The 22,179-nt window shown below is 58.1% G+C and overlaps 10 protein-coding genes across 10 annotated transcripts; 6 read left to right on the top strand and 4 right to left on the bottom strand.

The window, feature by feature from the left end:
• Positions 1-1,735: 1,735 nt before the first annotated feature.
• Positions 1,736-3,092, top strand: TVP38_1 (Tlg2-vesicle protein; the record flags this gene model as incomplete). The annotated part of the gene is made up of 6 exons (XM_028617105.1): positions 1,736-2,110; positions 2,238-2,446; positions 2,496-2,643; positions 2,682-2,708; positions 2,755-2,876; positions 2,915-3,092. 6 exons carry the CDS (start codon positions 1,736-1,738, stop codon positions 3,090-3,092), a joined length of 1,059 nt encoding a protein of 352 aa, XP_028474412.1.
• A 2,319-nt stretch (positions 3,093-5,411) lies between these two features.
• Positions 5,412-6,209, top strand: MGE1_1 (Mitochondrial matrix cochaperone; the record flags this gene model as incomplete). The annotated part of the gene is made up of 2 exons (XM_028617104.1): positions 5,412-5,702; positions 5,754-6,209. 2 exons carry the CDS (start codon positions 5,412-5,414, stop codon positions 6,207-6,209), a joined length of 747 nt encoding a protein of 248 aa, XP_028474411.1.
• Positions 6,210-6,503: 294 nt separating this feature from the next.
• On the bottom strand, positions 6,504-6,976 carry EHS24_001303 (uncharacterized protein; the record flags this gene model as incomplete). Its single annotated transcript, XM_028617103.1, has 2 exons — positions 6,504-6,537; positions 6,588-6,976. 2 exons carry the CDS (start codon positions 6,974-6,976, stop codon positions 6,504-6,506), a joined length of 423 nt encoding a protein of 140 aa, XP_028474410.1.
• Positions 6,977-7,458: 482 nt separating this feature from the next.
• MAP1 (Methionine aminopeptidase 1) lies at positions 7,459-8,893 on the top strand (the record flags this gene model as incomplete). The annotated part of the gene is made up of 5 exons (XM_028617102.1): positions 7,459-7,523; positions 7,560-7,623; positions 7,711-7,768; positions 7,818-7,943; positions 7,989-8,893. 5 exons carry the CDS (start codon positions 7,459-7,461, stop codon positions 8,891-8,893), a joined length of 1,218 nt encoding a protein of 405 aa, XP_028474409.1.
• Positions 8,894-8,938: 45 nt separating this feature from the next.
• EHS24_001301 (uncharacterized protein) lies at positions 8,939-9,401 on the bottom strand (the record flags this gene model as incomplete). Its single annotated transcript, XM_028617101.1, has 3 exons — positions 8,939-8,968; positions 9,039-9,166; positions 9,218-9,401. The coding sequence occupies 3 exons, from the start codon at positions 9,399-9,401 to the stop codon at positions 8,939-8,941; spliced, it is 342 nt and encodes a 113-aa protein (XP_028474408.1).
• Positions 9,402-9,794: 393 nt separating this feature from the next.
• On the top strand, positions 9,795-12,045 carry EHS24_001300 (uncharacterized protein; the record flags this gene model as incomplete). The annotated part of the gene is made up of 4 exons (XM_028617100.1): positions 9,795-9,816; positions 9,863-9,988; positions 10,033-10,095; positions 10,139-12,045. 4 exons carry the CDS (start codon positions 9,795-9,797, stop codon positions 12,043-12,045), a joined length of 2,118 nt encoding a protein of 705 aa, XP_028474407.1.
• Positions 12,046-12,221: 176 nt separating this feature from the next.
• EHS24_001299 (uncharacterized protein) lies at positions 12,222-13,524 on the top strand (the record flags this gene model as incomplete). Its single annotated transcript, XM_028617099.1, has 4 exons — positions 12,222-12,609; positions 12,667-12,887; positions 13,021-13,253; positions 13,365-13,524. 4 exons carry the CDS (start codon positions 12,222-12,224, stop codon positions 13,522-13,524), a joined length of 1,002 nt encoding a protein of 333 aa, XP_028474406.1.
• Positions 13,525-14,234: 710 nt separating this feature from the next.
• On the bottom strand, positions 14,235-15,607 carry EHS24_001298 (uncharacterized protein; the record flags this gene model as incomplete). The annotated part of the gene is made up of 4 exons (XM_028617098.1): positions 14,235-14,314; positions 14,380-14,814; positions 15,023-15,138; positions 15,468-15,607. The coding sequence occupies 4 exons, from the start codon at positions 15,605-15,607 to the stop codon at positions 14,235-14,237; spliced, it is 771 nt and encodes a 256-aa protein (XP_028474405.1).
• A 1,022-nt stretch (positions 15,608-16,629) lies between these two features.
• RFA2 (replication factor A protein 2) lies at positions 16,630-17,814 on the bottom strand (the record flags this gene model as incomplete). The annotated part of the gene is made up of 6 exons (XM_028617097.1): positions 16,630-16,647; positions 16,712-16,975; positions 17,161-17,463; positions 17,520-17,627; positions 17,672-17,772; positions 17,811-17,814. The coding sequence occupies 6 exons, from the start codon at positions 17,812-17,814 to the stop codon at positions 16,630-16,632; spliced, it is 798 nt and encodes a 265-aa protein (XP_028474404.1).
• Positions 17,815-18,341: 527 nt separating this feature from the next.
• Positions 18,342-21,431, top strand: PPR1 (Fungal specific transcription factor; the record flags this gene model as incomplete). The annotated part of the gene is made up of 2 exons (XM_028617096.1): positions 18,342-18,664; positions 18,788-21,431. The coding sequence occupies 2 exons, from the start codon at positions 18,342-18,344 to the stop codon at positions 21,429-21,431; spliced, it is 2,967 nt and encodes a 988-aa protein (XP_028474403.1).
• Positions 21,432-22,179: the final 748 nt, after the last annotated feature.

The raw sequence follows: 22,179 nt of genomic DNA, 5'->3' as shown, positions 1-22,179 counted from the left end.
GAAACACACTACCGCCAAAAAAGTGGTTGACCCCCGCCATTACTCGCCCATGTTGTGTTTCTCTGAAACTCGAGAAACAACCTAGGCCGTAATCTTGACCTTCGTGGGGTACTTTTTGGTTTGATTGTGTGTTTCTCTGGGTGTAAGGTTTGAGAAACACACTATGGGCCTCAAGCCCGATGTCCCGGGATAGGTCGTCGCCTGTTGTGTGTTTCTCTAAAGCTTGGGAAACACACTAGGGGCCGAACGCAGACGTTGGCTGGTGCCATTTGGGCCATAGTGTGTTTCCAGATCTGAGAACACAGTATGACCTCTAAAGCTTGACGTCCCCATGTAGGTCGTCGCCCGTTGTATGTTTCTCGGAGACTCGGGAAACACCCAATGCAGCCAAATAAGAGGGTTTCTGGCAGGTTTTGGCCCATAGCGTGTTTCTCTGGCTGTGATGTATGAGAATCACAGGACGGCCACCCACCAAAGCCCGACGCGCATGATCGGAGTGAGACTCGAGAAACAGACAACGCACACAAACAAGAGGTTTGGTGCGATTTGGACCACATTGCGTCACCCTGGCTGTGAGGTTTGAGAAACGCACAAGGGCCCTTAAAGCCTGATGTGCTGGATAGATTGTTACCCATTGTATGTTTCTCTGAGACTCGAGAAACAAACAATGCCAGAGAACAACATGTTCGGAGGTGCGAGTTCAGTTATAGTGTGTTTCTCTGACTGTGACGGTATAAGACACAATATATCCATCAAAGCTTGACGACTACATCAATACTCGAGGCCGTTTCTTACTGTCCCCCCGCCGTTTTTGCACCTATGCAGTATTCATTAGCATTGCACAGCAAGGTAAGCCAGTTTGTGGGGTCATGTACGACCAGGTGCGACCAGTCATGATGATGAAATACATATTCAAATGACAGGATTTGCCAGCCAACAATCCATCGGCAGCACCAGTCCAAAGCCTCTCCAACCTGTAACCCTTGCACAGCCTGCGCTAACACCTGGTGACAAAGCGAAAAGAAATGTGTTGTCGTCGCGCACAAGATGCGTGTGATCCCCACCGCCGCACAACGTTGGACCGATGGCCGATGGACTGCCCCAATGTGCCTGCCCAAGGAAAGCGGTCCGAGCGCCAGTTGATCCTTCCTGTGATCACCCAAGCCCTCTGCACGGTCCACCGCGTCCCAGGGAACAGGATACATTCGACTCATGTCTGCACCAAAGACGCGCGAGACGCGTCCGCTCGCGTGCGTGCAAAGGTGCAAAACGTCCCTCTCATGGCTCTCACATGAGAGCAGGATCCTGGTTTTGGCCGTTTGGGTGGCGACCAGCCACTGCCAACCCGCGCGGCTCACTCAGGCCCGGAGTTGGCCGCCTGGCTCGATCATTGGGTGGCGAACATTGGACCACCCAATGGCCCTGAAATGCACCGGCTGTTGCCTCCCCACCCAAAACCAACACACCGCCGCTTGCGTCTTCACTCATTACACTGCCCCACACTTGCAACCTGTCTCGTCTCAAACGCCTATATCACCACATCGCACCCTACACAACTACATATACCGCCAACTACTCTCACCGCGCCCCAGTGTCCCGCCTATAGCTTGCGTTTGCACCTTTCCGCCCCAACCCCACCCAACAGTCAGCCCCTCGCCCCCCCCCTCCCCCCGCACACTTGCGACCGCCGCCCACTCTCAATCGACCAAACACTCCCCCGCCCAAAGTCTCAACAATGACAAAAGACTACGGGGCAATAGTCAAGACAGTACCGGCATCCGACGAGAGCGACTTCTACTGCTCGGGCATGTCGGGGGTGTCTGGTCTCTCAGGCTTCAGCTCCTCTGCAACCTCCCGCTCGAGCAGCCCCGGTGGCGGATCGCGCACACCACTGCTCTCCCACCAGCATCGTACAAGCCGGACACAGGCAGACGACGAAGACCTCGACGAGCTCACCGCTGCCGAGAGGCGAGAGTACGAGCGCGGCCTCCTCACATGGGACCGCGCAAGTAACTGGCGCTTCTGGATCAGGCGGGAGTGGATCGGCTGGTATGCTCTGGGACTGCTGCTCATGGTGGGCGTGAGCCTTGTCGCAGTCTTCCATCGACAGGTGAGTCAAACATCTCTTGAGAGAGTGGGAAAGCCGGCGGCTGGTCGACCATTCAGTCACACCGGCCTGACGCCGTGACACCCAAAAAACAAAACGTGGCTTGATTGTTGACATTGCTTTCCCGCAGATAATTCACCATCTCATGCCCTTTGTCTACGATGTGCGCGGCGTGCCGTTTGGTTGGATTGTGCCTATTGGCGTCATCGCCGTCCTATCCTTTCCTCCTCTGTTTGGAAACGAGATTGTCCTGTTACTCACGGGGCTGGTGTGGGGCTTCAAGCGCGGCAGCGCCATCGTTGCCGCCGGTACGCTTATTGGCGAGCTGGCCAGCTTTACGTGGGTTTCTCACTCATTCAAACTAGACCACGACTGACTCCCACGACAGCGTGTTCCGCACATGCTGCCGCAAACGGGCAAGCCGCTTCTCCCGCCAGAGCCTCAACTATGCCTGCCTGAGCCGCGTCATCGAGGAAGGCGGCCTGTTCGTGGCCTGGCTGGTGCGGCTCAGTGCTGTGCCAACACATGTATCAACTGTGAGTGGTTGCTTCAGCGGTTCATGCTAACCCCGCAGGTCATCTTTGCGGTCTGCGGCTTGGACGTAAGCTTGCTGGATCGCGACAGAACGGTGCATAGCTGACAAACAGTATCCACGCTTCATCTCCGCGCTTCTCCTGTCGCTACCTAAGCAGCTCATCGCCGTATACGTAGGCGTGGTTGTCACGGACGAAAAGGCCGGCGACGAGGACCGCATCCTGAGCGATGTAGTGTGGGTTCGCTGTCGGTACCTCAAGCTAACCCACTCAGTCTTGGTGTCACCATCATGATCACCCTCCTCGCCCTTTGGGACCTCAACAGGCGCATGCTGCGCGTTCGCAAGCGCGTCTTTCTCGAAATGCGCGAGGACCTCAAGCGCCACGGCGTGCATGAGCCCCCGCCACCGGGTACGCCAGAGCCCGAGTGCGAGTCCGAAGAGAGGGCTTAGGGGTGTCACAGAGTGTGGCGAGGAGGGCCCAGGCCGAGAGGACCATGTTCGAGAAAGGAAGGAAGCGAGAGGAGGTCGAAGACAGAGGAAGCATCTACATCTTGGACTCCCTTGAGATCGTGTACCATCAGCAAAGGCAGCGCAATTGTACGTAGGATAGATCCTGTGTACGTGTACCATACATCCATAGCATGGCCTCTGTAACTCTGTATGTACCAATAGCTAAAAGCGGCTGCCTCATGGTTGGAGCGGTGCTGGACTATCAGGTGCCGAAGCCTCAGTATGTAGACAAGACTAATGTGGTGTCCGCATGACAAGGCAGCAGAGGCGATGCTGGCGGCAGTGATATTGATCCGGTTGCCCCACGGGCGGCCTTGAGGCAGTGGTCCAAAGAGGGTGAGCATCGACATACCACCACAGCCACACTTGCCACTCTGCCACGATCATCACGTGTTCTGGGCATCTCCCGCTGTGAAGGTGTATCCGACTACATCTGAACCGCTGATAAGAAAAAACAACTGATATTGCCCGTGGGCCCCAAATCCAGTGGCCAGTGGGGCGTGACTCAATAAGTGGGCGGGTTCGAAGATTCGAACCCTTAAAGGCACCTTTCTCTCATCGCCATTCGCCGCGGTCGCTACTCGTGTCGATAATGGTCTGTCGCATCCTCAGCTTTGATCAACAACTGCCCGCATTCCCGGATAGCCATTCGTGGCCCTCGATTGTCGGGCCTCGGATTCGAACGACAGGGCTCAGTGTGATTAGCGTCATCGGATGGGGGTTTTGCTCGGAAACCGCGCAAACCATTCGAGTAGCGATTGTCGATAATATGGAAGGTGGCGGTCCTGTAATATTCTGGATGGCAGTCGAGCGTAACTACCATATCCTCGCTGCAGGCTGAAACTAGTCTCCGTTCGTACTAAAAACCAGTCTCTCTCGGCACATTAGAAGCAAGACTCTGATTAAAGTTAATGATGTCCAGTGGTCATTAGAAAGGTCATTAGCGGATGCACATTAGCATTACGTAAAATGAGCTTTTTGGTCCCGAGGCGCGCGTCACAACACTCTCCCACTCTCCGTGTAACTAACTATACTGCTGTTATTCAATGCACTGCAACTCTGTCTCTACATCGCTCCCGCTTATCGGAGATGCTCTATCCTTCTGGAATTCCATAGAACCAAAGGAAATAAATAAATCAATGCGATTTTATGCATGTACAATCAGATTTGACCAATCCGCCATCACAAATTGCTTTTCTAATGACATTGTGACTCGATTACCTTTTATTACCTTCCTGTTTCTAATATTCAGGGCAAGACTGGTTTTTAGTAAGAACGGAGACTGGTTTCTAGAAGGCTTCAACACAAACACAAACACAAACAACCCAAACAGCGCCACACGCCACTGCTCGGTACCGCACTTTGTCAACACTGACGTACACCAACTAGCCTCCTCGTCACTGTACCACTGTTCGGTCGGCGGGGAGAGTTAGTCCACAATAATGCCACAAACCATGGCCCGCAGATCCGCCCAAGGTCCCGTACCGCTGCCGCCGCTACCTGATTGCGTAAAGTCCTGCCGTTGTACATAAAGGTTGGACGCCACGGCACTGCGTACGGCATGATGGATGATTACGATCCCACCTATACAGAACAGAAGGGCCACGAAGGGAGGGCCATGAAGTTTGTACCCTGCTTAAAGAGTCAGCAAACCGACTTCTAGTTTGTTGTGTACTTCCGAGGCCCATGACACGTTGGGCGAGCTGCTAGCCCTACGGTCAACATTTGTGGCCGTTTACATGTGTCAAGAGTCCTGAGGTCAACTCTACAACCGCTGTCTTGAGGTGGCGGCTTTTGCGTGAAGAGGGATAACGACAGACTATGTCTTTGAGGATGGTTATAATCAGACATCCCAGTGTTGACGAGATCCCCGTATTGCGATCCCAGTCCTAGGAATGGCGGAGTCATTGGTGGGTCTGTCCAACCATGAACCTCCATGGCGCCCGACCTTCGGTCGGCCTATTGATCAACGACATATCGAAACCACCTAATCCATAAAAATTGCCTGACCGTAATGGCTGTAAACATAACCCAGCACAGAACAAGCGCGTAGGGCACCATCCTCACCTTAACTACATCGATAATGCTAGAAAGTCACCGTGCCAGTAAAGGAGGACATGTTCTCGGTTATTTCCGTATGCTCTGCAAGCGTCGCAAGCCTGCTTCGACGTCATTTCGTCTCTCACGATCAAATAGACACTCACAACTAGCGCCCTCTTATCGTTCTGCTCATTGCATCCCACACTATTTCGCTCTAACATGTTCCCTCGTAGCATCGCTCGCTCGCTGTGGTCGCCCTCAACGCGGCGTGTGGCCCCCGTGGCGGTGGTGGCGCGTGGCGGCTTCCCTGTCATCACCCGACTCGTCGGTGTGAGGTGTAACTCGACCGACACAAAGGATGAGAAGAAGGGCGAGGGAAAGGATGCGGAGACCAACAAAGACGCCAGAAAAGAACTTCCAAAGGAGCCGCCCAAGGACCCCAAGGCTGCCGAAAAGGAAAAGAATCTCAAGAGGATCGCCGAGCTCGAAGCCAAAATCGCAGACTTGACGGTGAGTCACCCCTACCTGCTTCAACCTTGCCGCCTGTGCTCATGCCGCCAGAAAGAAATGCAATACATGCGTGCCGATTACCAGACGGCCGTCCGTCGCATCCAAGAAGGCAAGGCCAAAGCAGGCGACACTGCCATTGCGGGATTCGCGCGCGACCTGCTCTCCACCGTGGACGTGTTCAGCAAGGCACTCGCCGACGTCCCTCAGCCCATTGACCCGGCTACTCCCCTGGCCAACTTTTACGCCGGAATCGAGCTCACGAATAAGGCCCTCGTCCAGACGCTGGAGCACTACGAGGTCCACCCGATGCGCGACGTACTGGGCAGCACGTTTAACCCCAAGAGACACGAAGCGACGGCCCAGGTGGCCCCGGCCGACGCGCCCAAGCGGGCCGACGGGGGCGAACCTGTGCCCGGGGAGATTGTAGAGGTCTCGAGTGATGGGTGGATGATTAGGAAGACGGTGTTGCGGCCCGCTCAGGTCGTTGTGGTGCAGATGGATGGGTGAGGTAGGGGTTTGTACTACGTGGTAGAGGCTCTCTGCGGCCCCATGACAACATCACTTCTCGTTGACGTGGGTCGGAGCTGGGCGACATGGCTCCCATTTTATGTGTCCTGTCCACAAGCCCACAAGACTGACAGAACACATATCCCATCTACATTGTACCATGGGGATTAAAACCACAGCAGCTCAGAATGGATGAACGGAATGCGGATAAAGGACAAGTGATTAGGGTGTTCATCAGGAACGCAGTCAAACGAGCATGAATGGGAGACCTGCTGTTGATGATGTTGGATGACTTCAAGCCGCCGCTTGACCCGCGTAGTTTGACAGCCTGAGGTTTAGCTTACAACCTCGGTCCCCGCCATAGCAAACCCCACTCACTCGACAAGGTTACCGTCTGGGTCCCTCACATACACGCTCCTAATCTTCCCCCTGGCGCCAGTCCTCGGGACGACCCCACCGCCCTCGAGCACCTCCACCCCTTCCTTGACCAAGTTCTCCCTCACAACTTCCACATCCTCGTTGACGAGGAGGCAGATGTCTGCACTGCCTGGCATAACGTTGGCAGCTTTGGGCTCAAACTCGTTTCCCGACTCGTGGAGATTGATCTTGCTGGGGCCGAAAAGGAGCGCATGCCGGACAAGAGTTGGCGTGAGGGGTGGGCTGAAAGTCTCGTGGCGCATACCGAGTCGCTGGTAGAATGCGATTGTGGCTGGGATTGAGCGGACGGTGAGGACAAGGTGGTCCAGGCTCGCGACGGTGCAGATCATGGCTGGCAGAGTGGGACGTTGTGGTGTCAACTTGCGGGTGACAACGACGTCATTTGTTGAGCCACTCAACCACCCCTCACGAATTAGAGTGAATTCCTAATGTTCATTACACGTATTTTTGTAATGACCAGTCGAGGAGAGCGGCGAAAGCCGAGTGCTCCTTGAGATTGTCAGCGGTACGTCCAGACGCTGTGAACTGTGTGAAGACATCCTGTGCAGCATGTTGCCCCTCGTTCTCAGTCGGGGAGACAATGGCGTCAAATCCACTTGCCACAACCCCCCATCGTGTCAGTCAACTCCCGAATTTGAAAGCCAATTTGAAAATCAATTTCTGCTATATCAATCACTCGGGTCATCCTAATCGTGCATCGCCCGTGCCTTGCACGTGACTTGGGGTTGCTCTTCTTTGTCGGCCATGATCCGAGGGCAAGCGAGCGCCATTCAACCTCTTTGTTCTTTGCCACCATCATATACCGCCAACAATGATCACCTGCGCCGGCTGTTCGGTCAAGGAGGCCTCGCGCCTCGAGTGCCCCAACTGCAAGAAGTGAGCTGGTGCCGCTACCTGAATGCTGACAGACAGGCTGGGCATCAATGGTAGCTTTTTCTGCGACCAGGACTGCTTCAAGTCCAACTGTGAGTTCTTGGTCTGATGGTTCGCGGCATGGCATAGGAGCTGACCATTTGCAGGGGTATGTCCTTGAAAAGCACTTTGCACGTCACTAACGATCTAGGGCAAGCACAAGATGATCCACAACATCGTCAAGATTGCGGCCGAGAGCGAGGAGAGCAGTACGTGGTGGCAACAAACATATCTTCCTGTGCTGACTTAGGGTTACAGAGAGCAGCACCATCCCTGCCAACATGCGCAACTATGCGTTCACTGGTACCCTGCGTCCCGTCTACCCCCTGTCGGAGCGCCGTGTGGTGCCCTCCCACATTCCCCGCCCAGACTACGCCGACCACCGTAGGTTCTTGGTTCTTGTCTGACATGGCGACTGACTTTGTGTAGCCCAGGGCGCGTCTGCGTGTGAGGCCGTGCGCGAGCGCGGTGTCAAGATTCTGAACAAGGAGGAGATCGACGGCATGCGCAGGGTGTGCCGCCTTGCTCGCGAGGTTCTGGACATTGTCGCGTCGCACATCAAGGTCGGCGTGACGACCGACGAGCTTGACCGCATTTGTCACGAGGCGTGCATTGAGCGCGACTCGTACCCTTCCCCGCTCAACTACGCCAAGTTCCCCAAGTCGATCTGTACTTCGGTCAACGAGGTTATCTGCCACGGTATCCCCGACGCTCGTCCCCTGCAGGACGGCGACATTGTCAACCTCGACGTGACTCTGTTCCACGGTGGTTTCCACGGCGACCTGAACGCCACCTACCCCGTCGGCAAGTGCGACCAAGAGTCGCTCGACCTCATCGCTGCTACCAAGAAGTCGATGGAGGAGGCCATTGCCATCTGCAAGCCTGGTGTCCCTTACCGCGAGATCGGTAACAAGATTGAGGAGATTATCAAGCCTCTCGGCTACTCGATTGTCCGCAGGTACACTGGCCACGGTATCCACAACCTCTTCCACTGCAACCCCAACATTGTCCACTACGCCAACTCGAAGACCCCCGGTCGCATGGAGGCTGGCCAGGTGTTCACTATTGAGCCCATGATCAACATGGGTACCGCCAACCTCGACCACTGGCGCGACGACTGGACTGCCGTCACCCTTGACGGCCAGCGTTCGGCCCAGTTTGAGGAGACCATCCTCATCACTGAGACTGGTGCCGAGATGCTTACTCGCCCCTCGCCCAAGAAGAAGAACAAGAAGAAAAAGTCCAAGTCGGCTGCCAACGGTGCCGCTGCTGCCAACGCCGAGGACACCCCCGAGGGCACTCCCGAGACAGGTACTCCCATCGCGACTGATTAAAAACATCTGTGGTCCTGAATCGATACATTTTCAATGCATATTAGACTACTCGGCGTCCTCCACGATGGTCTTGAGCTAGAGGCCGTCAGTCTCTCCATATCTCTCTCGTCGTTTGTGCTCCCAAGGGGAGTTAAAAAATACAAACCTGTAGCCCATGGATACCCTTGATGTCCTCCTTGAGGCAGTCGTTGACAAGTCGCTGCTGCTTGATCATTGACAAGCCCTTGAACTCGGGGCTCGATATTGAGATGGCGTAGAACGAGCCGCAGCCGCCTGGATCGATCAGCTCTAGCGCACATGTGTCTTGTCGACGAAGTGACTCACCGGAAACGTCCTGAACCTCGAGCCTGGTGCCCGGGAACCGGGAGTTGAGCTTGTCCCAAATACCACGCTCACCCTCGCCCATGCCCGCAGGCTGGACGCGGGTGGCGTAGGTCCTGCTTGAGGAGGCGAGCTGTGCGCGTGCCAGCGGTGCACGGAGGGCGCTGAGGGAGAGACGGAGGGACATTTGTGTATGAAGAGTAGCTGACAAAAGTCGAGAATGACGACTGGCCCGGCAAGATGGGAAGGAGGGGTGAGAGGAGAAAGCCGACGGAACCAAATTGGCCCCCTTCCCCCTCCGTCTCCCCAGGCGGAGCGGTCCGTGCCTTGGCCTTGACCGGCCGCCCTCTGCGCGCGCACGGCGGTGACGCGGGGAGACACGACGCACATCGCAACAACGTCGACGTTGACACACCATTTCTTATCCATCCGGCTCACGAACACCCACGCTCACGATCACCCACGACCACCCGGCTCGCCCTTACCCACTACCCACACTGCACGCGCGCAGCGTAGCGTAGACTACCCTCACAGCCCCGGCAGCAGACACCCGAGGCACACGCCGTGACCCGCCAACAACATGGCCGACGCAAAGCTCTTCAGTGGGTTCCAACCAACGGTGGTGTCTGTTACTAACATCCTCCCAAGCCCGTGGCAAGATTGCCGACCTGCGCGATGAGCTGCGCAACTCGGGAGACAAAAAGGACAAGGGCTTTGCACGCAAGAAGACGGCGCTCAAGAAGATTGTTGCCAACATGACCATGGGCAATGACAGTGGGTCGCTCTGCATGGATGCAGCCAGCCTAACACATACACAGTGTCGCCCCTGTTCCCCGACATGGTGCAGTGCATGCAGATTCAGGTCCTGGAGATCAAGAAGAGTAGGTTTGGGAGCATGTCCGTTCCATTGCTGACAGTGCCCAGTGGTGTACCTCTACCTCGTCAACTACGGCCGGTCGCGGCCAGAAGACGTCGCGCACGCCCTGGGTGGCTTCCTCTCGGACTGCGCGGACCGTAACCCCCTCATCCGTGGTCTTGCGATCCGAACCATGTCCTCTATCCCGTTGCCAAATGTGATCCAGTCACTGGTGGACCCGCTACGACATGCCCTCGAGGACCAGGATCCGTACGTGCGCAAGACGGCAGCCATTGCGGTCGCCAAGCTCTACGCGAGCGACTATGGCAAGAAGACGATTGAGCGCGAAAACTTTGTGGCCATGCTCCGCGACTTGCTGGCAGACCACAACCCGACTGTGGTCGCGAATGCCGTTGCCGCGTTGGTGGAGATCTCGGACCGGTCCACGGACATTACCCTCCGCCTCAACGCGACTGTTGCGGGCAAGCTCGTTGCCGCCTTGGGAGAGTGTTCCGAGTGGGGTCAGATCTACATTCTCGACTCGCTCCTGAGCTTTATCCCGCAGACGACGCTCGACGCCGAGACGCTCGCGGAGCGTATTTCCGTTCGCCTGCAGCACGCCAACTCGGCCGTGGTGCTCACGACCATCAAGGTGATCCTCTACCTCATGAACTACATGGAGGACGAGAGCCTCATCCGCGTGCTCGAGCGCAAGATGGGCCCCCCGCTTGTGACTTTGCTGTCGAGCGGATCCGAGGTGCAATATGTGGGCCTGCGCAACATTCTGCTCATCATCCAGCGCCGCCCGGCTATTCTCCAGAACGAGGTCAAGGTCTTCTTCTGCAAGTACAACGACCCCATCTACGTCAAGCTCGCCAAGCTCGAGATCATGTACCGCCTCACGCGCGAGGAGAATGTCACTGAGGTCCTTGCCGAGCTCAAGGAGTATGCGTCCGAGGTTGACGTCGACTTTGTGCGCAAGGCCGTCCGCTCGATCGGCCGTCTGGCCATCAAGATCTCCGCCGCCTCGGACCAGTGTGTCATGGCTCTTCTGGACCTCATGAAGACCAAGATCTCGTATGTGGTCCAGGAGGCCATTGTTGTGATCAAGGACATTTTCCGCCGTTACCCCAACCAGTACGAGAGTGTCATTGGCACGCTGTGCGAAAACCTCGACGTCCTCGACGAGCCCGAGGCCAAGGCAGCCATGATCTGGATCTTGGGCCAGTATGCCGACCGTATCGAAAACTCGGACGAGTTGCTGGACGATTTCATGTTTTCGTTCCGCGAGGAGCCGGCGGAGGTCCAGCTCGCCCTCCTCACCGCTACTGTCAAGCTCTTCATCCGTCGCCCAACCGCAGCAACAGAACTGCTCCCCAAGGTGCTCAAGCTCGCGACCGAGGAGGCCGAGAACCCCGACCTGAGAGACCGTGGTTTCATGTACTGGCGTCTGCTCACGTCCAACCCGGCCGCCGCGCGCGACATTGTCCTCACCGACAAGCCTGTCATTTCGACGGAGACCGACCGCATGGACAAGGGCATGCTCGACCAGCTGTTGATGCACACCGGTACCCTGGGAAGCATCTACCACAAGAACCCCGAGACGTTCATCCGTACCGCCAAGCCGCGGTACTTGCCCGACTCGCCAGCTCTCAACTCGTCTTCGCGCAGGCACCTCGTCTCGGCTCGCGGTCTGAACTTTACGCCGCGCACAGCCTCGTCTTCCGGTGGTGGTGGTGGTGGTGGTGGTGGCGGCGCGTCCTCGTCTGCGCCCAACATGCCCCCTCGCCCGGCGGCGTCCAACGGCAACGACAACGGTGCGGCCCGCGGCGGCTCGTCGCAGCCCACATCGCCGATTTCGCCAGACGACCCGTACTCTGCCCTCGGCGACCTCGACCTCCTTGGTGGCGGCGGATACAGTAACGATGCGCCGAAGCCTCGTGGCGCGGGTGCCCAGGATGACCTGTTGTTTTAGCGTAAAGGGATGTGGTAATGTAGATGCAGTATGTTTTGTTATGGCAGCAAGCGGAACGAGAAGGGAGAGCGGATGCCACACCCAAAGGTTGTTTTTGTGCGGAGGCAATTTCGCCACCCAAAACGCTCAACGCATGACTCACCTCCATCTCCATGTTCATCTCTCTCCATCCCACAATGTCCGACCTCAACCCCGCCCAAGCCCGTCTTGCAGCGCTCAACCGCCTCAAGGCAAAAGCAAAACTCAGCGCTCCGGCTCCGACCCCTTCCTCCTCCTCGTCGGCCAATGCACACCCTCTGGTACACAAGCCCGCCGCAGTCCCGACCACGGCGCGCAACATGGTCGCGGCGCAGGCGGACGCCGCGACAGAGGACGGCAGCGACCCCATGCGGCGCGACCCGCGCCTGGGCAAGTACTTTGAGTACGACCTGAGCAAGCTGCATAATTCGCGCGGCGGCTTCCTCACAGCCGAAGACGAGGAAGGGGACCGGATCAAGAGCGTGGTGGAGCTCGCGCGCGAGAAGCAGCGCGAGAGGCAGATGATGCGCGAGGGAGAGGAGCCGCGTGAGTATAATGACCTGTCCCAGTCCAGCTATGGTTTACTTGCCTGAGGCAGATGAGCTGGGATGCTGGGATGGGTCGTGACGACGGGACTGGACGCCGTTGCTGACCGTACGCCCCCGCCAGCAATCTTCCCCGACTCGTCGCCCCGCTGTTCCGTATGTAACTCGCTCGAGATCGACCACCAGTTCCTCAAGGTGTTCGACGTCAAGGTGTGCAACAAGTGCAAGAAGGAGAAGCCGGAAAAGTACAGTCTTTTGACAAAGACAGAGTGCAAGGAGGTGAGCAGAGTGGCGTGTGGGATGTCGACTGCGACAGCTCAGCACCAGTTTCGAGCAAAGCTGTGACGTCCTCTCGAATTGGCACTGCCAGCTGGCCATGTCCCTTTGGCTCGAGCTGACCACTCATTCACAGGACTACCTCCTCACCGAGCCAGAACTCAAGGACATTGACCTCCTGCCGCACCTGCTCAAACCGAACCCCCACGCGAGCACGTACTCCAACATGATGCTCTTCCTCCGTTTCCAGGTCGAGCAAGTCGCGTGGGACAAGTGGGGCGGCGAAAAGGGCCTGGACGAGGAGTGGGCGCGCAGAGAAGAGTTTAAGAAGCGCAAGCGCGAGGCAAAGTTTGAGGCGGGCCTGCGAGAGTAAGTGACGCGGCGTGCCGAGCTAGTCATCCGTCTTCGGCTCTTGTAGCTCGTGGCGCGCACCAGTTGTTCTGAGATTTCTATCCAAAGCTGACAACCGCCACTATCCAGTCTCCGCAAACGTACCCGCAACAACCAGTACCAGCGTCGCCAGGAGGCCGAACACGTGCACAACTACGAGGACGTCGAGATTGTGGACGGCGCCGAGGGCGAGACTATCCAGGTGCAGAGGTGTGACTGTGGGGCCGAGCAGGAGGTGGAGGTGTTCTAGAGCACGAGGGCGAGAGAGGGCCACAGGAGGCAACGAGAGGTTGCCGATGTCGAGGAGCGATGGCGGCGCAGTCGGGACACGGACGGCTCCTCCCATTGCGCTGCGACTGTAGATCATAGAAACACTGTATACAATGTAACCGATAGTCTTGGCTGAAGGGTTCTCTAGATCTCTAGCATGCGGCAAGGGTGAACGTGCGCAGTCGTGACCTGGGCACGGTGACGCGAACTGCGAGGGCCAGGCAGGCAAGTGATCGTCGCTCCGCGGCACTGCGCACCCACTGCGTTCAAATGGCGTCAGTAGTTGTGAAGTCAAAGCAAAGCCTTGGCCAGCACGCGAGCATCGGATCGCATCGTCTCATACATCAAGCGGTATCCCCAGAAAAAGAAACAAGAAGGCACAAAATCTATGGTTTGGCCAGGTAGGCGGAGGTACACAACCGACACCCACCTCGGCCCAGGAATCGAAAGAAAAGGAAAAATGGGGAGAAATAAAGTCCGCCACAGATCGCAGATTGGGTCTGTTCTCCATAAAGTGTCGTCCTCGCGCATCGAGAGCCGGATGCAGCTGACGCAGGGCTGCACGGCGTCTCGACGGCGGACGAGCCCCGGTTCTCGTGCATGAACGCGGTTCTGGCTCCAGCTCCTCGCCTCATCGCCGCCGCCTCACCGCCTCACCGTCCCGTCCTCGTCTCGTGTGTGTTGTGGCGCTTACTTGCGGAACGTGCAGCACGAGATGACGTACGGCGCGACCGACAGGGCGACAAAGACAAAGGACACCCAAGTGAGGTCTGTGCCGCGTGTCAGCTATCGTCTTCCACGAGCGAGCCACAACTGGTGTGCTGGGGCAACTTACAGAGTGCAGGACCGGCGGTGACGGTGATACCGAGCGCGACGCTGCCCTGGACCTTGACCTGCTTGAGCCAGCTGTCCTTTGAGATGATCGAGGTCCAGATCGCGGCGCCGACCATGAGGAAGAAGGCCGAGAGACCGCTCGAGACGGCAGCCACGAAGAAGGACAGGCGGTGCTTGACGAGACCCGTGATAAACGACAGGAGGGTCAGGATACTGCCAATGAAGATGAGCGCCGAACCGACGACGGACAGCGAGTGGTTCCAGCCGTTGTTCTTGAACGCCGAGGCCGTGCTGGGGATGATCGAGTTGATAATGGTCTTGTAGTTGGTGGGCGAGGTGGGGGCGTCGGAGATGAGCGTGGCGAGGGGCTCAAAGGGGTACGCGAACTGGGTCGAGTTGCAGATGCCCGAGTTGTCCTTCTGGTAGCCGCACGCGCCTGTTACGGGTCAGCAAACGGGAACATTGGCAGGTGCACAGGTGGAAGCAACACGTTGCCATACCGCCACCGGTCTGGAAAATGGTGGCGCAATGGGACTGCCAAGACGCCAACAACGTGATTGATTGTACACAAACATCGCCTTGCGAAGAAGCATGTCCGGATGCTCTATGCTCTGCAAATTCCACACATGGCCATCACCACTCACCGTAAATGCCCCAACGGTAGTACTGGCGCAGACCAGTCGAGGCGCCCATGACAGTGTTCTTGGTGTTGTACAGGCCGCTCGACTGCTTGTTGGCGGAGAGAACGGCGGAGCCAAAGCTGTGCGCGCTGGGTCAGCGTCACGTCGAAAATAGCGAGCTCGGACAGGGATCAACAAGCTACAAGGGGGGTGGCAAGGGGGGGTGGTAAGGGGGACGGTGATCGCGCACCGGTGTGCGATTGCCAAGTCCTCCTCAACGTGACCCTTGAGCAGGTCATCATCTAAGGCTGCTAGCCGTTTGCCGTTTGCAAACTAGCGCCAGACCGTTGCGCATTTGCGGGTGGTCTAGCTGTAGAACCTCTCCGTGTGACACTGCCTTGTTTTCGTGGCCTCCATCCGCTGCAGGCCAGGCCCAGACTCCCCCGGTCTCCGACTTTCATGTACTCACGCAGCAACGTTGACCTCGACGAGGTGCAGGCCGTTGGTGACGGCGCCCGAGCTGATCTGGCCAATGTTGGCAAAGACCAGGAGGATCATGGCCATGAACGTGAGGATGCTCGCGCCCGCGATACAGTGTTCGCCCCTCATTGTGAACAGAAAGGTGGGTGGTAGGAGAGGAGGAGGAGGAGGAGTGGGTGGTAGTGGAGAGGGGGTTGAGAGTTGCGGTTGTGTTGATGTGAGAACGCGGATAGAGAGATGGGGGAAACGGGGTGAGGCGGGAGAGAGCGAGCCAAGATTAGCGGCGGGGAGGCTTGGGGGGCGTCGAGGTCGGGGGTGACGGTTGAAGAGGGGGTGTGTGCTCTGTCGAGCGGAGATGGGGGGATACGAGTTGACAGCAAAGAGAGAGAGTGAGTGAGATGAGGACTGTATAGCAGCACGATGCAGATATGCAGCACGGCACAAAGGAAGTTCCAGGGCGTGGTGTGCGGGCACTCGGCAACAGCAAGCAACATGCATGCAAATGGCACAGGAAAAACGGTCAGAAAAGGCTTTCCAGTATGGGATGGCCCAGTCCCTGGCTGGCACAGGAACATTGAATTTTGGGCCCTGCCCACTGGCCACTGGCCACTGGCGTACGCGCGACGCGAGGCGCGTTCGCGCGTTCGGTGCTGGTGTGCCACTGAAAGGGAAACAGGGGTGGAATGGCACTACCGGGATCCCGGGATGATGCCTGGGGGGCATGTATTTTAGACTTGGCGCATTCAGTCGCGCGCGGACAGAGGTACAGAGAGAGGGAACTCGAGGGAGAGAGCTGTCCTGCCTGTCAATGTGCGAGCGACGCCACAACGGTGCGTACGGTTTGGCCGTTGCTCGGCTCACACATTGCCCGCGCAGTAGAAGCGTACTTTGTAGCGCTGCCGGCCCGCCCAGGCTGCACTGATCGCCCATGTCTGCCCAGGACCCACACACACACCCGTCCACAGCCGTGGTCGCCGCGAGCAGGCATGCGCATGTGCAGTCATGTATGTATGCGCGCGCAAGTCGGCAAGGTGACGCAGATGACGCAAACGGACACATAGCTGGATACATGTACATTGCCAGGACACAAATACTGGCAGTCCTCAATGTCTCAACCTTCTCTCTTTTCCTCTAGCAACATATGCTCGCCTTTACGCGGCCTTGATGTGCTGCAGTTGGTGTCAGCACTGCTCCTTGGGCAACCGGCCACACTCGTCAGGAGACACAACTCACAAGGTCATCAATCGTCGAGAACAGCAGACCTTCGCCCATGAGGTTCTCAATGGCGTTCATGACCTCCTCGCCATCGGTAGGGAGACACAGCTTGCCCACAGCCGAGACGTGCATGCCGTCGTCGTGGTCCTCGGCGGACACGATGGCCATGATCTTGCGTTGCAGGGCAGGGAGGTGCGAAAAGTCGGCTCCAGCGGGGGACGCCGAGGCACCGCCGGCATAGTCGTTGTGGGTCGCGCCAGCAGCAGCAGCACCGCCGGCAACCTAGGAGTAGGAAAGAAAAGGGAACGGTGTAGAAGATGAGGCAAAGGAAATAAGCCGAGGTCGCAACAGGACGAGCCAACGTGGGAGAAAGCAATTGGGCAGTTGGAAGGTTCCAGGAGGAGAGAGTCATTGCGTCAGCATTCGTCAACTGCTCAAAAGACCGACTCGGTCTCAGCTGCACTCACACCACTCGGGTTGCGGAACGAGAGGGAGACCTGGAGGGCCTTGAGGAAGTGGTGGTAGACCTCGTCGTGGTTCTCGACACTGCGAATGTTCTGCGCCGAGACGTGACGCTTGCCGCCAAACACCTTGATGTTGCCCGTAACGACAACATATTTGTCCTGCATGATGCCGTCCATCTTGCCGGCCTCGTCGTCGGCGGTGTCCAGCCACTGCCTCACGTCGATGTAGCCCGTTCCGTCGCCAATGTCGTACGAGACGTTGGTGGCAGTCGTGGATTGGTTGTGCACGTTTCCGACAAGCTGGACCTGTAAAGTGTGTCAGTTTGGGCGCCAAGGGAACAGGAGACAACGAGGCTGCTCACAGTCCCGACGTCGACGCCGTCAATCTGGTAGTCAGAGTCCGGGTGGACCTGGGTGGCCTCGAGGATCTGCTTGATGGTAACGGGGCGGAGGGCCTGGTTGTTGCGGTTCTAGGTCGTCAGTATAGCAGGCCTTGCCGTCGTTGAGAGCTCACCTTCTTGCCACCAGGCGAGTCCTGGCTGCCGCCGCCGAAGGGCGAGCCGCCGCCGGCCATGTATCCGCCGCCACCGCCGCCGCCGTAGTAAGGGTTGTCGCCTGGAGTTAGTAGGAGGCAAGTAGGCTCGCCCACTCACTCATTATGGATGTGAAGTTGACAATGGAGGAAGAGATGTTTGTTGATGACTGGACTGGCCAAAGTTGATCTTCTTCATGACGCGAGAGACGCGTCGCGAGGTGAGTCAACCCTGAGAATCTAGGCGCTGTTAAATAGGCGTGGCCAATAGTTTTACGTAACATTAAATAGGCATGCCGCATCCCTTCTTTCCCTTCCTCGGCGCTGGCCGTGGATTCTAGTCGGCAATTGGGGGCAACGGCGGTCGACTCTCTCTTGTCACACAGTCCCCCCCGTCCTTGAACGAGTGTGCAAGGCCCATCCACCCCCCGCGTGCGTCTCCATCCTCGCACCGTTCGACTGCACAGTCGATAGACACAGCGAGTCCTCCCTCCTGGTCGCCCCACTACCTCACCCCCCTCGTCGAGAAGAACAACCCCTTTCCCGGCCACTTCATTGCACAAACCCCTCCCCCACGCCGTTCCCTTCTTCTTTTCCCGGCATTCTCTTGCCGCCGCCCATCGCTCTTCTCCGTCAACCGACATCATCCACCATGAAGGCGCCAACCGCCAGGCGCACGTCGTCAGACACCTCCAACCACTTTGCCCCATACCCTCCAACATCGTCGGGGTCCACCTTTTCGCAACCGGCCCCGCCCACCAGTGGCGGCCGCTCAAAACCATCCCCTTCCCAGGCAGCGTCCCCCCTACCAGAACAACCGCAGTACAAGGTTGCCCGTGCCATTTCGTCATGTACGCGCTGTCGCAGTCGCAAACAAAAATGCGACGGCAAGTTGCCGGCCTGCTCGGCGTGTGAGAGGGCCAAGGTCGAGTGCATTGGCTTTGACGCCATCTCAAAGACCAACGTGTCGAGAAAGTGAGTTGAATGTGTCCGTTTGTTGCATCTGCTTGCGGCGAGGTCTCGCAAAAAGAAGAGCGCAGCTAGCGTAGCAGAGGAGGCACGGAACCCGGACGAGACCAGTGGCTGACCAGCATTAAGCTACCTGCATTCTCTCGAGCAAGAAGTCGCCTCGCTGCGTGCACAGGTGACTGCACTCACGTCGACGGGCAGTGATCCTATCGGGCGGCAAAAGCGCGAGATTGCTTCCAATGCGTCCGTGGCCGTCGCATCGTTTGTGGGTCGCGGTGGCGACCTGGCCATCGATCCGGCGCTCCAGGGCCCAGAAGGCGAACCTCCCATGCGCTCACCGTGGGACTCGCCTGCCACCAGCAACAGGCGCATGAGCGACTATCCGTTCCCCCCCGGACCCCCGGTTCTCGATAGCCCACATTCGCCCGTCATCTCAAGCAGCACCGGACGGTCCAACCCCATTACCGCCACCGCGTCGGCGGCAACGTCTCTCACCCGCATGGTCCAGGATGCGGCCCTGCGTACCGGACACGCCCTGCCCAACACTTCACTGCTGGGCAACAACGGCACCCCGAGCGTCACTGGCTCTGTCCGCGCCGGCGAGTCGCCCAGTGACCGCGGCTCGGCAATGGGCAAGGACTCGCCCGCACACAACGGTGGCGACCACTCGGAAGAGTACCACAACCACGCCTCCCCCGAAAACATTCTCACACCGCGTTCAGCCCACGCTCCCATCCCCAGCAGTGCCCGTGGTCCCCCCTCGGAGCGCTCCGTTGCTGGCTCGACCAAGGGCCGCTCTCGCCGTCGCTTCCAGGTCCCTCCCCTGCCTCCCCAGCCGGCCGTGGAGCGTCTTGTGGCTGCCTACGTCGACTTTGTGGGCGTGACTGCGCCCATTATCCACATCCCGACTCTGGGCAAACAGATCTCGCGCATGCGTGAGGGCTCGGATGTGGACGAGTCGGATGTGTTTGTCGTCATGATGGTGCTCGCACTGAGTACAATGGCCAGCTCGCGCTTTGTCGACCCCCCAGATGAGCTGCGTACCTGCTCCGAGGCGTTCCACGCCGAGGCCCTCAAGCACCTCGATGCAGTGTTCGAGGCCCAGTCATATATTGGCCTCCAGGCCATCCTGCTTTTGGTCTGGTACTCGCTCCTCAACCCAGACAAGGGCTCCATCTGGTTCCTCGTTGGTCTCGCGTCGCGTACCTGTGTCGACCTGGGCTTCCACAACGAGCACAACTCGCAAGCCGAGTCGCTCGACAACCTCGAGATTGACATGCGCCGTCGTCTGTTCTGGATCACGTACAAGATGGACCGCCTCCTTGCGCAGTCGCTTGGCCGACCCCCCAGTATTCCCGATGGCTTCATCCACGTGCCCATGCCTGCGCTGCAGCACGACGTCGACATCCATGCCGGCCAGTCGGTCAACCTCGTCGGCGAACCTTGTGCATACAAGGCCGTGTTTGTGCACACTGTCAAGCTCCGCGAGCTGCAGTCTGAGATTCTCAGCAACACGTACGGTGTCAACGGCATGCCCAAGCCCAAGCCCGAATGGTTTGACGACATGTTTGAGCGTCTCAAGAACTGGCTCGCGTCCTCGCCCGAACCCCGTGGCACCGTCTCGTCGGAAGGCTACGCGATCTCGTTCCACAACTCGTGTCTCTTGCTCTTCCGCCCCTCGCGCGGCAACCCGAAGCCTAGCCGGCCGGCTCTTGCGACTGTCCTGGCCTCGTCAAGCTACATTATCCGCATCTACCGCCGCATGCAGCTCAACAACCGCATCTCGTGGCTCTGGATGACGTCTCATTTCAGCTTTATGGCAGGCCTCTCGTTCCTGTATGCCTTTTTCAACCTGTACTCCCTGGGTGGCGGCGCAGGCGTGCCCACTTTGGACGAGGCCATGATGGACATTGAGTCGTGTCTCGCTGTCCTCGAGTACTTGTCCCCTCGCGTCCCCTCGGCTTCCGCGTGCCACGACACGATGCGCAATGTCTCGCAGGCCATCATCGAGCAGCTCTCCAAGATGAACCCCAAGGTCGCCAGCAATGCTCCTGGCAGTGTCCCCGGCGCTGTCGGTGGCGCCCGCTTTGGGTCTCTCGGCACCCCCGTGTCGTCATCTCGCGATGACCCTTTGCCGTCGGACGCATCCTTCCCGGCTCCACTCCCGCCCACAACCTTGCCATACGAGCTCACCCTCCTGGACAACCTGTTCCTCAACCCAGTCTCCTCCCACGTCAAGCTGTCCGAGTACACCAACGGCGCCAAGACCAAACAGAACAAGGCCAACATGCTCGGCAGCACCGAACACGCCGCACCATTCTCCACGCCCATCAACCCCGGTCAGGCAGGCATCAACCCGGCCTCGGGCCTGCCACCAGCCGCGTTCCAGTCGTTTGGACCCTACGGTATCGCGGCCCAAGTCTCCTCGTCGGCAGGCAACACGCCCAACCTCGCCGGCGTCGCAGGCGCCTGGCTCGGCACCGAGGCCGGCACCGCCGCGTCAACGGCCATGGTCCCCGGCGGGCCCAGCGGCAACGGCAACGCCATCATGGCCGAGCTCCAGCTCAACGGCGTCATCGGCGCCAACGGCGGCGCGGCCGGAACCCCCGCGGCCAACGGCCTTACCGGCGCAGACGGCACTGGTGCAGTGGACCCCACGGCCAACTTTGACATCTTCTCCTTCCTCATGGACGAGGAAGGCGGGCTCAGCAACATCAACACTACGAGCTGGAACGCGTTGGATGTGCCGGCCGATTTCCCCCTGTGGAGCTAAGCCGGTAAACCGGCGGGAGCTGTGGGGTGTGCGTAGAGGTTGGATGGAGGAGGTTTTTGAGGTTGTGCGTAAAGAGAGTCAACTTGTGTGGATGGATCTAAAAGAGCAGAACGGGCGCCGGGGTGGAGCGAGAGAGCGAGAGAGAGAGAGAGAGAGAGGGATACGATTGTAGCATGTTTTTAACAGGATGTTTACAGATGATGGACAGTGTACCTTGGATACATGTAGTAGGAGACTGCGTTAATGCATGGTTAGAGTGCAGTGAGTGAGGTGAGCGAGAGCGGGCACGATGGCGCGAGAGAGGGTTGAGGCAGCGTTGGGACGGCGCAGTGGTCACTGAGAAATGGGACGAAGTGGCGCCTCCTCTGAATCTGTTGCGTCCAGACGCATTTCGTCCGCAACGATTCCACACACTTCAATCTGTTCCGAGCCTCTAATGCTCTCCTACAACCCACCTATAGATATGTATATAGGTGAATTACTGGACGCGCATGCTTTCATTTTCGTCTGAACACACATTGAGCTGGCTGGATTGGGCAACAGTTAAAGACGGAGGTTTTATCTGATTTTATTTTATTTTGTTCCCCTTTAGTCTCTGGCTCTCTGGATCTCGTGGTTGTGGTTGTTTAGAGGAGTTTACCCACTTCTGGTCACTGACAAGATGTCAAAGGAACCAGGCCCATGCCACGAAACTCGCATGGTACACCGCATCCAGGTGCGCGATATCAAGTCCTTGATCTGCGCCTGC

The sequence above is a fragment of the Apiotrichum porosum genome (assembly GCF_003942205.1).
Source record: "Apiotrichum porosum strain DSM 27194 chromosome Unknown scaffold_10, whole genome shotgun sequence".
Taxonomy (NCBI): Eukaryota; Fungi; Basidiomycota; class Tremellomycetes; order Trichosporonales; family Trichosporonaceae; genus Apiotrichum; species Apiotrichum porosum.
The sequence above is the reverse complement of the archived record's forward strand: the minus strand, read 5'-3'. Positions and strand labels throughout refer to the sequence as shown.